At 38.8% G+C, this 17,276-nt stretch overlaps 1 protein-coding gene across 2 annotated transcripts; it reads left to right on the forward strand.

Annotated features, from left to right (window-relative positions):
- The first annotated feature begins 235 nt into the window (after positions 1–235).
- Positions 236–16,567, forward strand: LOC108712686 (E3 ubiquitin-protein ligase MARCHF2). Of its 2 annotated transcripts, none has more exons than XM_041562015.1 (5): positions 236–330; positions 10,983–11,212; positions 13,672–13,867; positions 14,031–14,240; positions 15,814–16,567. In XM_041562015.1, exons 2-5 carry the CDS (start codon positions 11,037–11,039, stop codon positions 15,970–15,972), a joined length of 741 nt encoding a protein of 246 aa, XP_041417949.1. In that variant the 5' UTR covers positions 236–330; positions 10,983–11,036; the 3' UTR covers positions 15,973–16,567. The 2 variants fall into 2 exon arrangements, with proteins under 2 accessions (XP_041417949.1, XP_041417947.1); XM_041562013.1 differs by lacking the exon at positions 236–330 and adding an exon at positions 6,050–6,323.
- The last annotated feature ends 709 nt before the right edge of the window (positions 16,568–17,276 follow it).

The raw sequence follows: 17,276 nt of genomic DNA on the forward strand, positions 1-17,276 counted from the left end.
CAAATTTTTTTGCCATGTGAAATGGGACAGATTTGCTCATCACTATTAGCTGATAGTTATGTGTGAGTTGCCAAAAATTCGACCTAACCCACCTGCTCCCAACCCCAACCTGGCCAGCACCTCCATTTATAGATCTGTGCCTGACCCTCCCATCTCTGATGTCATCAAAGGGGATGGGGCAGGTATTTGCCTATAAATAGTGGCTACCAGAGCCAAAAGCCATCAGAGACATGTGACGTGTGGGAGGGAGCATCAGAAGAACTCAACCCAAACCCAAAAGACACAAAAATAAATCCACAGGTCCCATAGGTAAATCCACGAGTCTCATAGGTAAATATGAGTTTTGGAAGTTTACAGCCAGTCCGCACATCATTGCTAAGTGATATCTGTGCGAATGCCTTTCAATACCTGTGTCAACACCTAACCATTACCAGTTACACCTAACCAAAACCAGTGATACCTAGCTTATACCTTGCCTGTATCAATGCCAAACTGATACCTGTAGTCAAATACAAGAGTCCTCTGCACTCAACCCATTATCAATATATTTAAGACATTTTGTGCATACTGCTACTAAAAAATGCCTTACCCTTTAAACAAAACAGGGATTGTTTGTCCATATATTGCAATATATTTAAGATGGCCAACTACGTCAAAGTCATCCCATATCTGGCCAGTCCTATGCTCAATTTTATCTGATTCATTAAGAATTCTATTGCTTCATTATACATTTTACAAAGGGAATAGGTTTTACCTGCAACTTACTAGCTGCTTTCAAAGCAAACTGATACCTGTACCAGTCATACCAAAGGGATAAACAAACTGCAACATATGATACTGTATGTATGCATTGATATCGGCTTGGGTATCGGTTAATCGGCATTGGTATTGGTTAATCGGTTATACAGTTATCAGCTCAGACATTCATATCAGCTTAGGTATCGGCACATATATTGGTTAATGTATTTATATTTGTTCAGCTATTAGCACAGTGTTGATATTGGTTACTTTTAGTACTACAACCCGTATGACATTTCACTTAATAGACAAATTACAAGAGTCCTCTGCACTCAACCCATTATCAATATATTTAAGACAGAGACATTTTGTGCATACTGCTACTGAAAAATGCAGTATCCAGTAAAATGTATAATGAAGCAATAGAATTCTTAATGAATCAGATGAAAATTAAGCATAAGACTGGCCAGGTATGGGATGACTTTGAAGTAGTTGGCCAGCTTAAATATATTGCAATATATGGACAAACAATCCCTGTTTTGTTTAAAGGGTAAGGCATTTTTCAGTAGCAGTATGCACAAAATGTCTCTGTCTTAAATATATTGATAATGGGTTGAGTGCAGAGGACTCTTGTTTTGTCTATATGTATTTTGTGGTCACAGCCTCATTGCATCCCGGCCTAATGGTTTTAAAAAATAGTGGGGAGCACAACTTTCCCTTGTTTGTTATAGTTATACAGGAGCAGTGACCAGCTCCATGTTGTAGCTCCCACCCTTCCCAACTATAGTCAGGTGATCCCACTGGTGTCTAATAAAAGGGCAGCCAAGTTTGGGAGTTTTACTTTGAAAGCAGCTAGTGAGTTGCATGTAAAACTTAGTCCCTTTGTAAAATGTATAATGAAGCAATAGAATTCTTAATGAATCGAATGAAAATTGAGCATAGGACTGGCCAGATATGGGATGACTTTGACGTCGTTGGCCAGCTTAAATATATTGCAATATATTTACAAACAATCCCTATTTTGTTTAAAGAGTAAGGCATTTTTCAGTAGCAGTATGCAAAAAATGTCTCTGTCTTAAATATATTAATAATGGGTTGAGTGCAGAGGACTCTTGTATTTGTCTATATGTATTTTGTGGTCACAGCCTCATTGCACCCCCGCCTAATGGTTTTAAAAGATAGTGGTGAGCACAACTTTCCCTTGTTTGTTATATTTCACTTAATATCCACATCAATTATATTTAGGGATGCACCAGGGATGCTGTCTTTTTCAGCAGGATTTGGATTCGGCCGAATCCATGTGTATGGCCGAACCGAATCCTAATTTGCATATGTAAATTAGGTGTGGGAAGGAAAATCACATGACTTTTTGTCACAAAACAAGGAAGTAAAAACCTTTTTCCCACCTTTCCTTTCCCGCCCCTAATTTGCATATTCAAATTAGGATTCGGATTCGGTTTGGTATTCGGCCGAATCCCAAAAAGTGGATTCAGTGCATCCCTGATTATATTACAAATTAATTTTATGGATATATAAATATAATTCCTTAAATTTCATTAACAATTTAATGTCCTTATAACCACGGTTATAATATTAATAAGTAAACCCACAAAAACTTCATAATTCCAAATTTTTGTGGGCTTACTTATTAATTACTATACACACACATTTTCCAACACTAAAGTTTAAAAGCAAATCATATGTTAAAGTGTTTAACTTGAATATTATTGCACCATCATTTGGCCACTGGATAGCATCCATTATTGAATAAGTATCGGAACATATATTGGTACAGTTATCAGTTAGGTATCACAGGTATTGGACAGGTATCGTCACAGGTATCAGCACAGGATAATCATCCTCACTGGTATTGGTTAAGTATCACAGGTATCGGGTACCGTAAGGTACCAGTATAAGTATCAAATTATCTGTTAGGTACCGGTACAGGTATCGGTTAGGTACTGGCAGAGGTATTGGATAGATATTGCACAGGAATCCCAATGGTATTGCATAGGTGTTGCAGGTTATTGGATAATTATTGCACAGGTATTTATTATTGTTTTTTATTAACATGTATTTATATAGCGCTTACATATCAGATATATGGCACAGATATCAGATATGTATATCAAATATGTATCGGCACAGACATCATATAGGTATTGCGCAATTATCGGATAGATATTGGCAGAGCTATAGGTATTGGATAGATGTCAAACAGTAATCAGCATAGGCATTGACACAGGTATTGTATAGGCATCGGTAAGGTATGGGCACTGGTATTGGCACTAGTATCGGTATAGGTTTCAGTTAGGTATTTAAAATAATATCGGTTAGGTATCGCACAGGTATCGTTTCGATATCAGCATAGGTATCGGCACATGTATCGCATAGATATAAGCACAGGTATCGGATAGGCATTGCAATATATCAAAGCACAGGTATTAGAAAGGTATCATTAATTATTGCACAGGTATTGGATAGCTGGCACAGGTATTGAATAGGTATTGGAAGATATATTGGTATCGGTTAGGTATCACAGGTATCAGATAGGTATCTGCACAGGTATTCGATGATTATTAGCACAGGTATTGGATGGGTATCAGTTAGGTATAGCACACATATCAGATATGTATTGGTGCATGTATTGGATACATATCAGCACAGGTATCAGATTGGTATTAACACAGGTATGGAATAGGTATGAGCAGATGCATAAATTAGGTATTGGGCAAGTATTGGACAGGTATCAGATACCCTATATTGTTGCACACCTGAGACTGTAAGTGCTTGCATTGTTCACCAGTTCACACTTTATACAGACTGTAGGAGCGGCATTGGCTCACTGTACATAGTACTATTTATTATAAGGTGGCCATGATCTGCCTGTGTGTACCATATTTTGCTTGCCCTATGCTGCCTGTATGTGTCATACTCTGCCTGCACCATGCTGCCTGTGTGCTCCATACTCTGCCTGTCCTATGCTGCCTGTGCGTGTGGTATTCTGCTTGCTCTGCCTGTGTGTGCCTTACCTTGCCTGCCCTACGCTGCCTGTGTGTGCCATGCTGGAGTGGAAATGGACCTTGGAGTCCTTGTAGATAATAAAATTGGTTGTAACAAGCAATGCCAGTCAAGGGCAAACAAGGTCTTGAGCTGTATTAAAGGGGGCATAGATTAGCTGGAGGAGGGGGTTATTCTTCCACTATAAAGAGTGTTTGTAAGGTCCCATCTAGAATATGCCCTGCAGTTTTGGTCTCTAGTGCTCAAACAGGACATTATGGAATTAGAGATGGTCCAGAGAAGTCCAACTAAGATGGTAAAAGGTATGGAAAATCTAAGCTATGAGGAAAGACTGACCAAGATTGTACAATAACCTCTCTAATGCTTTATTTACCAGTAGGCCCTTACAGCTGACAAGGGGGCACCCATTTTGTTTAGAAGAAAGGAGTTTCTGTCTAAATATTTGTAAGGGGTTTTACAGTGAGATCTGTGAAAATGTGGAATTCTCTCAGTGAATCTGTTGTACTGGCTGATACATTAGATAGCTTTAAGAAGGGGATGTATTACTTTTTAGCAAGTAAGGAAATACAGGGTTATGAAAGATAGATCTTAGTACAAGGGACTGGTCTGATTGCCATTTTGGAGTCCGGAAGGTATTGATACAGGCATCAGCTTGGTACCGCACAGGTATCTGCTATTAAGTATTTCAGTATTTGTTGTTGCACAGCGTGACCATGAACCAGCTGGTTCCACACCCAGCAGTCTCACTAGATAATTGAATGGAACATTTAGCATTTTTAGGTCTGGGGGTCAGGGACTGGATTGTTTTTGGGAGACACATTTGTGTTTGTTTTAAATAGTTTTATTCAAGTCCTTAAATATTGATTCTTGAATATAAAAAATATGGAGTTTCTACTATATATAAATTGTAATGTGCATGTGTCCAGGGTCTTTACATCATCTGCATAATCTCAGTGCGGGTTGCTAGTAATTTAATATAAATAAAAATTGAATTGGTATTTATTTTTCTATTATTATTTTTATATTTGTATTTTTTTTATAATTGTAATTTTTATAATGGCTCCATAAGGAATGGCTCTTTCCTACTGGCTGAGCAGCAATATGCAGGGTCAACAGCACTTTAACTCTCTATACCTGTGCTGTCCAACTTAAATGGTACCGAGGGACAGAATTTTTCTGGCCTACATGGTGAAAGGTTGATAATGAAAGCCAGTATTGACCACTCCCATTTCTTAAATCACACCTACTTTAAAACCACATCCATGTATCTCAAGCACTTTTAAAGGAACAGTATGGTGTAAAAATAAAAACTGGGTAAATAGATAGCCTGTGCAAAATAAAAAAATATTTCTAATATTTTAAGTTAGCCGTAACGTATAAAGATTGGAGTGACTGGATGTCTAACATAATAGCCAGAACATTACTTCCTGCTTTGCAGCTCTCTCTTTATTTGCACAAATTTCCATCATTGGGACTGGAGAAATGGAGATTGGTGCATGGAAAATTAAAAAAATTATTTTACCTCTTGTGCATCCCTAGTGTTTCTTAACCAATTTGGGTGTGGTTGGGCTTCATGCCGCCCCCTAAAATCCTAGGCCTGGGTGGCCTCTCCACAAATCTGGGCCTGGACATCATGCTGTTAGGTCTGGCACTAGACCTAAATGCAGCATTTCATGGGTGCAGTTTAACCCTGTTCTCCCCAGGGAAAATTTTCACTTGTTAGAATCCAGAGAAGCCCAGAGCACTGTACAGGTCCGGACTGGCAATCTGTATATTCTGCCAAATAGCAAAAGGGTTGCTGTAAGTCACCATTTATTGAGCCTCTGCGTACCTGTAAGGCCAGGTCCTATTTTGAATCTAGTGCTACAAACTGATGGTATGAGGGGAGACTGTGGTGGGATAGTAGCTCCTCAGACCTCATGTAAATTAATGTTTGCCTTTGGCCAGTCTATAAGAATTTAATCTCAGCAGCATTGATGCAATCATGCAAATGTACACTATATGAGGAATTCATGGCTTTTATTTCATTTATTACTTTGGTATTTTTGTCCATGGCTTTATTCCTCTCTTAAATAAATTAGTATAGCGATAATCTAGAGCAATGGTAAGAGTAACCAGCGTGTACGTCCATCTGTTGCCGCTGCGTTTTTAAACATAACGCTTCCCACCCCAAACTTGTTGTTTTCACGGGTGCCATAGCGGATAGAGGCGCGGTCACATGTCATTCTCCTTCAGTCTCATTGGCTTATAATTTTGACGTTTCACCTACCCAGCTGTGCATAGGCAGCCGCGGATGCTCCGTTATTTTACGCTTCGAACGTAACATCTGTGCATTCACGCTTTCTACGTAGCTTGTAAAGCCGTGTTCGATTACGACAGAGGTTACGTAGCAATACAGAGGTAGCGGAGCAACAGTAGGTGACAGGCTCTATTACGCAGTCCGCTGCTTCGGCACAGCAACGTTACATAGTTACGCTTCTAGCGCAGCTGACAGGAGATGGTGGACATGGCGGCCCCGGTGTGAAGCGGATGGGCCGGAGTACAGTCTGGCAGCGGAGAGTCAGGTAATTTACTGTAAATATGATCGCTGAAAACACCTCCTGATCGCATTACGTGTGATTATTATTTTACATGCTGGCCCTGTTCTGTCTACCTTTTATTGTATGACGGCGCTGAAGATGGTTCATGTTGCTGAGCCTGTGGCCTAACATTTGTGTCATTAAAACTGCCTTTTGTCACATTCCTTGTTGGCTGAATACACTTCTCAGTGCTTGCCCTCTCTCTTAATGTCTCCTGGCAGGCCTGTTAATTGTACCTGCCTCAAAGCCAGGGTGTGTTTCTTCTGCAAAAAAACAATTCTTTAGTTAATATTTCAGGATTCATTGAGGTCTGGTTTTGTGCTGAAAAATTGGCAATAGCTAATGTGGTGCTGCCAAAAAAGGATCCCGTTCTAAGACTGTAAATTATAGGTCCGTTAGTCTGACATCAGTGGAAGCTTTTGGAAGGAGTAGTTTAAAGGATAAGATACTTGACTACATTACTAATCACAATATGTTTTTGCTTGCATGGTTTTATTTGTAACAGATCTTGCCAGGCTAATGTAATCAGGCCAGGGCTGGCAATCTGTGGGTTCTGGTAAATGCCATAGGGGCTGCTATAAGGTGCCATAGAAAGTCAGTATTTAGTGGGCTGGCGGGGGTGTTTGGGTCTCTGTGTACCTGAAATTACAGGGCCTATTTTGACTCTCAGTCCAGACCTGATTTTAATTGCCTTTTATGAGGAGGTGAGCAAGAACCTCAACTCTGGGATGGCAGTGGGCAGGATCTTAAACTTTTCTAAAGAATTTACAGTAACAGTTACACCAAAAATGAAGGTGTTTTTAAGTAAATACGTTTCTGAGGGATATGCAGGATATTGCCACAAGCGATTTGACTAAGTTGGAAAACTGGGCAGCTTCCTGGAAAATGAGATTCAATGTTGATAAATGCAAGGTTATGCACTTTCGTAGTTGTAAACGAAACGGTAGGGTGTTGGGGGTATTCTTAATTGGGAAGGATCTGTCTAATTTATTACGCTTTTGATGGACTGTGACTAGACAAATATTTAAATTAGTCCAGTATGGAATACAGATCTATACCTTATTTCATGCAAATTAAGTTCTTTAATAATAGATTGCTTCTAAGGCCTCCACTTTCCAGGCCGTCTGGACTGGGATTCAAAATAGGCCCTGGTATATCAAGTACACAGAGGTCCAAACAGTTCCCCACCAGCCCAATAACGAATGATTGTGTATGACATCTTACAGCAGCCTCTCTGGCATTTCTAGCAGGTGCTGCTCCTGCCATAAGGCTAGGGGGGAACCTTGCCTCAGGCAGCAGCGAGCAGCCAGTTACAAGGGGCGGCAAAAAGCTGCATCTTGTAACTTTAAGAGCCGAATTTCCGGGGTTTAACCCGGAAATCAAGCTCCGCTAGTGCATAGAGCTGCTGCGCTTATTGCACTAGAGATGCTGTCCCCCTTTGACCCGCTCCAACACGTATTTTTAAGTACAGAGGGGGGGGGGGGGTCATCTGGGCTGCTGCCTCAGGCAACAGCAGCCCCAGAATAGCCGCTGGTTCCCAGGAACACATAGCCTTTACTCTGGTTCCCTAGCATAATGCTTGATTCTCCTCAAAAATATATATATCAGTACCCACTGTGCTGACTAGATCAAATCTTAAGCTAGGACTTTGATTAAAGGAAGGCTGGAACCCACAACCACAGCAGCATTATAACAGAAAAATGTAGCCAATCAAGTGCCATTTAACTTATTGCCCTGAATTTTCATTGGTTGCTGATTGGTCACCTGCAGCAACATACTGAAATCTGAATACCCAACATCATAATTGCTATAAAATGTGCCAATACATTCCCACAGACGTTTGCTATATACAGTCATATAAAAAAGTGCGGGAACCCTTCTTAATTCTTCTGACTTTTGTTTATCATTGGCTCAGCTTTCAAAGTAGCAACTTCCTTTTAATATATAACCTGCCTTATGAAAACAGCAGTATTTCACGGTGACATAAAGTTTATTGGATTAACAGAAAATATGCAATTAGACAGGTGCATAAATTTGGGCACCCCAATATAGATATTACATCAATACTTAGTTGAGCCTCCTTTTGCAAATGTAACAGACTCTAGATGCCTCCTATAGCCTTTGATGAGTGTCTGGATTCTGGATGGCGTTATTTATGACCATTCGTCCATACAAAATATCTCCAGTTCAGTTAAATTTGATGGCTGCCGAGCATGGACAGCCTGCTTCAAATCATCCCATAGATTTGAAATGATATTTAAATCGGGAGACTGTGACGGCCATTCCAGAATATTGTACTTCTTAGCGATGTGCGGGTTGGGTAAAATTCGACCCACACCCGACTCTAACCTGCCCTCCCTCTGCTTGCACCCACTCACGCCCGAATTCTGAGTTCCTTTTATAGACATGCCCGGCCGATGACGTCACAAAAGGTGGGGGGGTGTGAACAGGCGCGCATCTATAAAAAAGGAAGCCGAAAGTCAAAAGCCACCCCCGCAAATGGGGGTGCGAAGTCAGTCCGAACCCGTCCGACCTGCGGGTATCGGGCCGGCCCGCACATCACTAGTTCTACTCCCTCTGCATAAATGTCTTTGTAGATTTCAAAGTGTGTTTAGGGTTATTGTCTTGTTGGAATATCCAACCCCTGCCTAACTTCAACTTTGTGACTGATGCTTGAACATTATGCTGAAAAATTTGTTGATATTGGGTCGAATTCATCCGACCCTTGACTGTGGCTTGTCTAAATGAGCTTTTGCATACAACAAGCAACTCTGTGGCGTGAGTGCAGAAAGGGCTTCTTTCTCATCACCCTGCCATACAGATGTTCTTTGTGCAAATTGCGCTGAATTGTAGAATGATGTACAGATACACCATCTGCAGTAAGGTATTCTTGCAGGTCTTTGGAGATGATCTTTGATGTCTGTAACCATTCTCACAATCCTCCGCATATGCTCCTCCTGTATTTATCTTGGCCTGCCAGACCTGGGGTTTACAGCAACTGTGCCTGTGGCCTTCCATTTTCTGATTACATTCCTTACAGTTGAAACTGACCGTTTAAAACTCTGAGATAGCTTTTTGTAGCCTTCCCCTAAACCACGATACTGAACAATCTTTGTTTTCAGATATTTTGAGAGTCGCATTGAGGATCCCATTCTGTCACTCTTCAGAGGAGAGTCAAACAGAAGCACAACTTGCAATTGGCCACCTTAAATACCTTTTCTCATGATTGGACACACCTGCCTATGAAGTTCAAGGCTTAACAAGCTAATCCAACCAATTTGGTGTTGCCAGTAATCAATATTGAGCAGTTACATGCATTCAAATCAGCAAAATTACATGGGTACCCACATTTTTGCGCAGCCAGTCTTTCAAATTTGATTTAATTTCATACTGAATACTGCTTCACTAAAAATCTTTGTTCAGAAAACATCCCAGTACTCCAATGTTCCTGGGAAATGAAAGTCATACCACTGTTTTTTGTTGAAAGTGGAGTAAATTATTATGCAGGCTGAAAGGGGTTCCCAAATGTATTCATATGACTGTATGCTTGCATATCTGTAAATGGTTATTTCATTGAAACATCTTCTTGAGAGTACCCATATAACATTTAATACAAGTGTTTTTATTGGCTGTTTTCTTTATGAGATTTATGGTGCAGGCAGTGCATTTGAAAGAATGAACCATCTATATTTCAGTGCATATACCTATGGAGATATTTGCTGTTATCTTGACAGCTGATTATTTTGGTAATTATATGTCCAAAATAATCAGTTGCTAATCTATATCTGGTTAGTCAGGGCAGATATAGATAGGGTCAGTAAAATGCTAACAGCTCCTAACAAAATCCTTTCATTATATCAAAAGGTGAATGTTTTGAATGTTCCATACTTGGCCCACCTTTAAGGTGAAGCAGATCTTTCTATGTATGGCCAGCTTAAAATGTATTATATGCTCATAACTTTACACTGGCCAATCCCATACGGTATTTGACTGATCAGTTTGTGGACCAAACATACAGATGCCATATGAAGGGCCATACAGCAGAATTGTGATGGACTGGAACAACAGGAAGTGTAGAAGAGCTGCATTTCCTCTTAACTTCCTCATCTGTCAATGCACAATGAATTGGGCAACATCAGCAGATGAAAAATAAAAGCATCCTTAAAGGAGAAGGAAAGGTTAAAACTAAGTAAGCCTTATCAGAAAGGTCCATCTAAATATACCAGTAAACCCCCAAAGTACTGTTGCTCTGAGTCCCCTGTCAAAAGAAATACTACATTTCTTTCCTTCTATTGTGTACACATGGGCTTCTGTATTAGACTTCCTGCCTTCAGCTTAAACCTCATTGCCCTTGGCAAGAGCATGCTCAGTTTGCTCCTCTCCCCCCACCCCTCCCTTCTCTACTGTAATCTGAGCCCAGAGCAGGGAGAGACTCAGGCAGGAAGTGATGTCACACCACATTAATACTGCAGCTCCTATTCTAAACAAAGAGAGTTTCTAGAGCTTTTTACTCAGGTATGGTAAAACATTCTACAGAATAAATATAGCATTCTAGCTTGCACTATTGCAGCTAATCTATTGGCAATAAAATGCTTCCGAAGCTTTCCTTCTCCTTTAACTATTTTTTTTATTACTTTTTGTTAGACTCACCATGGCTGTTATATACAATCCTTAAGGAGGAAGGCACTCTGGGTTGCCATGACTACAGGAGACTGTTGCCACCTTCCAGGTTCCTTGTGTGATTGTACTGGCAGTGCCACCTTCCTGAAGTCTTTGGAGGAGTCAGATTTAGGGAGGCCACAGTATGTCACCCAAGTAACTGCCAAAGATGGTCAGCTGCTGTCTACAGTGATCAAGGCTCTGGGCACACAAAGGTATGCAGAACTGTGTACTAATTATTTATAATTGTATTGTATTAATTCCTAGGCCTGCAAAAAAGAAAACTATAGGGAAAGTTAATAGCAGGGCATTATAAAAAGTGGTATAGGTATTAGGAGTAAAAAATATATGCAGAAATCAAAGTAAGACATTTAAAGGGATAAAAAAAATTCCTTTAGTTGATACTATTACTAGTAATGGAGCATTGCAATCCTGATCCTGTCATTTTAACAATATTTGCATTTTTATTTAATTAAAAAAAATGGAGAGTTTTCAATAAATTTACCAGGAAAGGTAGAAATGCAGAAATCCTTCCTTCCTTTGCTAGTCATTGATCCCATTGTCTAAATTGCATCAGCTATTCAGAACAGGGAAATGCAAATGAACTTCCTTCCGCCTCTCTGCTGGTGTCCGTGATCCCCTGACTTGCACAGAGAGAAGATCCCTAATGAACTATGCATTGCTACCTTTCCAGGTAGATGTATAGAAAATGCTCCATTTTTTTTAATTAAACCCAATTGCAAATATTATTAATATGACAAGATTTGTTTATTCCCCCCCCCCCAAAAAAAAGTTACAGTATGACATATATATATGTTTATAAATAATATCTAAATTGTTATTTTGTCACCCAGTGATAGGGGGCACAGAACAATATCAGATTAGTTTGTCTGCTCCTAGTAAAGAGTGTTCTGTTCCTTCATGATAGATACATTGCAAACTGTAGCAGAGGTCATAATCCTGATAAGAATGTGCTTGGACTTGCAGTATCAAGCATGCTTTCCTACATCAGCAACTTGTAACTTTTTTTTTTGGTTAAATTTTATCTTTCCATGCATTACTGACCTCTTTGTGTAATGGTTTGGTGTAGGATCTGTCCCATAAACATTTAGTTACAGTAGGCAAAGAGCCCTCTAATCAGAATAGGTTAGCAAGTACTGCCGGCAATACACTTTATATTATATATTAGAGAAATGTATATTATGTCAATGTGTTGATCTCATGTGTTAAAATTATTGTGTGCTGATTATTTCTTTTTTTGTTTTGATTTTTATTGAGCTGTAACAAGAACTGAAAGAAGAAAGGAGGGGACAGGGGGGTGGTGGAATCAGCTGAAGATAGCATTCATTAGCTGGTAGAGGTGGCAGGTGATTCAAACCATGGGTTCCATATGTTATTGAATATACTTGGGCATACTATAGCGTGCACTGATTATGTTATTGCTTGTGCCTCCTGCTTCAATAGAAATCAATCAGGCATGCACAGCAGGCACTTTTTTGACCATCTTCAGTCAAAGAGAGAAGGAGAGCTCTGAAAAGCACAGGAGACAGAGCTATATGCTATACGATAAATAGCTGAAATTATGATTTAATGACATGACACTGAATGTAGGGAGAAAGATATGTTATTCCGGGGGCTTAGAGTCTTTTTAGGGGTTTAAAAAAAAAAAAGTCTTACATATTTTTTAAAGGGGAACTATTGCGAAAATGAAAATTTACTAAAAGCTTCCTCATACTGAGGTATGAAACTTTTTAAATACAATCAGTTAAAAAAATCTACATTGTTTCTGAAATAATCAATTTTATCTTCATTATTCGTCTCTCATCATCAGTTTCTCTCCATTCTGTCTTCACGCAGCAGTTGGGTGTCAGATGAATCATCATATATATCTTATGGGAGGGTGCGGCTCCCTTTCCTAGCAGATGTATTCAAGCTCACTCAAATAACTGATTCCACAAACAAAATAACTACCTTTTGCACAAATTCTGCATGTAGAGATACAGGATTTCTGGTGATCTTAATATAGTGAGCTCTTAATACATCTTCTAGGCAAAAGGAGCCCCCCTATAAGATATACTGGATCATTCATCTGACACCCAACTCCTGAATGAAGAAAGAATAAGGAAAAACAGATGGTGAGAGAGGAATAGTGAAGATAAACGGTACAGAATTTTTAATTCATTGTATTTAGAAAATATATTTATAATTCAAATCTGCCAAATAGTAACAGTTAAAAAAATGCTTGTCCCTGGGATATCTCTACTGAGGAAGAGGTACTATAGGCTCTGCCAAGAAGAGACGTAAAGGGAACTATTGGAATGATAATCACGATTGGTCAAAACAAGAAAATAGCTCAGGGCTTGTGTAAAAGCTAATGGCTACCTAAAATAAAGGAGGCAGATGGATGAAGGAGAATTCAAAGTGAACATTATACATTCAATTTTACAGTACTGTTAGAAGCATAAATTAAAACTAGTCAGTGGAATTATGTCTGAAGTTACGAAAATTGGTACATAGAGTTAGAGGTAAGATGCTTTATCAGATTAGGCATGTATTGCTATTAGGTGTTCTGAAGCAAAGGGAAGGGTTCAGACTGGGAGATAACTTTAAAGGGAGGAAAGATCAAGCCATATATTATTTACAATAGATGTAATCAATGCATACTTGTTTTTAGTGATGGTCCCATCTGTCGAATATGCCATGAAGGTGGAAATGGAGAGAGACTGTTGTCCCCATGTGATTGCACAGGGACCTTGGGGACAGTTCATAAAACTTGCCTGGAAAAATGGCTGTCCTCTTCTAATACAAGCTATTGTGAACTGTGTCACACGGAGTTTGCTGTTGAAAGAAGACCAAGGCCTGTCACAGAAGTAAAGTACCATCATGTTACATATCTCAACAACATCTATATCCTAGCTGCAAACCTTATCATTGTAAAAACTGCCATTATTATTTTGAGAGAAACAGGTGGTCAGCTAATTTTTATAATGAAATTATTATATATGATACAATTGTATTGTTTCTTTTTGGTAGTGGCTTAAGGACCCAGGACCACGGAATGAAAAGAGGACCCTTTTCTGTGACATGGTATGTTTCCTATTCATCACTCCATTAGCTGCCATTTCTGGCTGGTTGTGTCTTCGTGGAGCACAAGATCACTTGCAGTTCAACAGTCGACTGGAAGCTGTCGGTCTCATTGCTCTCACTATAGCACTTTTTACTATCTATGTTCTTTGGACATTGGTAAGTGTAATACCCAGGGAAATATTCCACAATTTGAATTTAATTATTATTATTATTATTATTATTATTATTATATAGAATTTTGCCCTGATCTTCTAAAAACCCATAGTTCAAAATCCATTTTATTGTTGCTGTAAGAATGCATGCAAAAAAAAGTTGCAATTGCCAAAAAGAGCATATTGCACACAATACTATTACATTGACACTAAGTAGATGCATTTTAAGTCAAATTCAGCATCTTTTTTAAATATGTGAACAATTGTTTACTTTTGTGTGACATTGTACTACTTGCATTTTCATCTCAGTTTGGGAGTTGCTAGAATATAATATGGCATTGAGCTAAAAGATCAGTGGACCCATTAATTAGGGACTGTAAAGGGCATAAACATGTTAGCTGAATTATTGAATGCCTCCTACAAGAATATGAAAAGTAAAGATAGAAAATCTTGTATCAGGACAGTGTCGGACTGGCCCACCGGGATACCAGAAAAACTCCCAGTGGGCCCAGGTGTCAGTGCTGCTAAACTTTTGGCCTATTTCATGGCCATTCCCTATTTCTATGAAAACAAAGAGGCTAAATAGATGGAATAATTGATTATAGTATGTAATTGTAGTATGTGATTATAGTATTACTGAGAGTGGGCTCCCCTGGTCTAAGTTTTTTGGGAGGGCCCCTGGTGTCCCAGTCCGACACTGTATCGGGATATGTACTTAGGGGTTCTTTATAAAGAACAGAGCTGCATACATGTGTAGTATACATGTAAGACCGAAAAATACCTTATAACATCACCTTCAGTATTTTCCACATCAATATTCTAAACCTTTTAATTGAAAGTATTTAAAATATGTGAATAGATCAAGATGCATAAGCAGCTGCATATTCCACAGAAAAAGTAATAAGACAGAATCCTGTTTTATGTGTTTTCCAGCTATAATACATTTAGGTCTTAAGTTTTAACTAAAAAAAAAAAAAATCAAAATCCAGCTGGTTCTATGACCATTGATTTCTGTCTACATAAAATAAAGCAGGGATGTGATAACTTGTGTGACTGGTCAAATCAGACTGTGTAACTCCTACTGTCACAATGTCAGACAGTGCAGGATTCAAAGAGCCGTGTAGTTTCAGTAGTAAAGAACTGACTGGCAAAGACAGTCTTGCTAATAGCATGTACAGATAAGTGTCCAAAACCAAATGACTATAACAAATGATATGGATATTGGTCGGTTTGAAAATGTAATCTGCCAATACATCATATCTATAAGTGTATGGTGCATTTATGGTTACTTACTAAAACTCAAATCTATCTTACCTTTTTATCAAACCAACCTCGACCAAACTCCCATCCACAATTTTATCTGGTTTATCATTAAAAATAACTAAAAAAAGTAGGGTCTGGAAAAGACTAAAAACCCTGAATTTTTCGGGTTATTGGACAGCACAGATATCTTCAAATTGTAATGTGGACATCTGCCAATGACTTTTCCATGACCTCAGCAGGTTTGAGATGGCAGATTTTCGGATGCCGACTTTTAGCAGCTTTGGGTTCTAATAAAATGTTTGTTTCTCTCACAGGTCTCATTTCGTTACCACTGTCAGCTATATTCTGAATGGAGACGGACCAATCAAAAAGTACTATTGCTGATTCCAGACTCCAAAACAGCTCCTACCATTCATCATTCCCTTTTATCCTCCAAACTTTTAAAGTCTGCATCAGATGAGACCACTGTATGAGTTCTCACAAATGGACCAACATGAAATGAGTAGGAGCTGGGAAAGCAATATTGTCTCCCTCATCTATGGTCCAACATATAATTGGTCTTTGAGATTGGGGAACCTGTTTTGTTTTAGAACTTTTTTTTATTTTTTTTGTTCTGTTGTGTTTTTTTTAATTTCAACTCTACCTGCTAGGTGAAGCCACTAGAATGGACTTTGCTGTTTCAAAGTTAAAAAAGCAGGTAATGCAGAAGATTTTTAAATCAGTTTGGAATCATATGTGGAGTTTTTTTTTAAATGGATTGTTTTGTCTGCAAATTTTCAATATGCCTATTTCCACTCATCTAGGGATGGTTATTTTGTATACTTTTTTTCATAGTGTCTGTGTTGCCCACAAGCTTCTGCTATATCTAAAATTCTTGTCAGAGCAAACTTTTCTGGAGTAGATGGGGTTAAATAGTATCCCCACCTATTAAAGATAAATGCAAGATGAGGTCTAGGCACATCAACAAATTTCTAGCATTGAATGCACTACACGATTTAGCCCACATATAACCTGTACTTTATATACAGTTATGGAAAAAAAATAAAGCACTAAAAAAGTTGGCATTCATATTATTTATGGAGTTCTACTTGTATTTAAACTCTGCTACAAGGGGATATCAAGAAAAGGTATAACACATTTTTGGGGCAATTATTTTGTCCTTTTTTATTACATGGGTTGTCCGATTAGTTAGAGAAATGATTACTTATGGATTAAGACCCATTTTAGTTTACATTTGGATTGCAAATAAAGCACCAGCCCTTTATGGTGGCTCCATTGCTCATGCAGGTTGCTATTTATTGTAACAGAATCTAATGTTTATATTCTGTATATTTTTCACAACACATTCAAGAAATAACTTACAGTAGTTTTTCAGAGATGTCACCTTGGGAATGTTGCATTTTACCTGCATCCGGTGGAACTGCATAGCCTGGGCTGCATTTCTCTGTGCATTCCCCTGGAGAGGAAAGCATGAAAGATTCACCACAGGTAAAACCACCTTTCATTAATGGAGTCCAGGGTGCTCCATTCACTTTGTTCTGGCACAGGATATATATTTAATCCCCAATGCAAATTTTTATGGTATCCCAGAGTACTGCTTTCCTCCATTGTGACTGGGGCATTTGTATAGTGCTAGAGGTACAGTATAAGTGGAGGAGTTCTTAGAAGAAACTACACCACCTCCTTACAAGGATGTTACAAGAAGCAAAGGGATGCTTGGTATTACTGGATGTTTCCGTACATTCTTTCATTAGAATATTCCTTGATTTTGACACTT

This window comes from Xenopus laevis, chromosome 1L (assembly GCF_017654675.1).
Source record: "Xenopus laevis strain J_2021 chromosome 1L, Xenopus_laevis_v10.1, whole genome shotgun sequence".
NCBI classification, from domain to species: Eukaryota; Metazoa; Chordata; class Amphibia; order Anura; family Pipidae; genus Xenopus; species Xenopus laevis.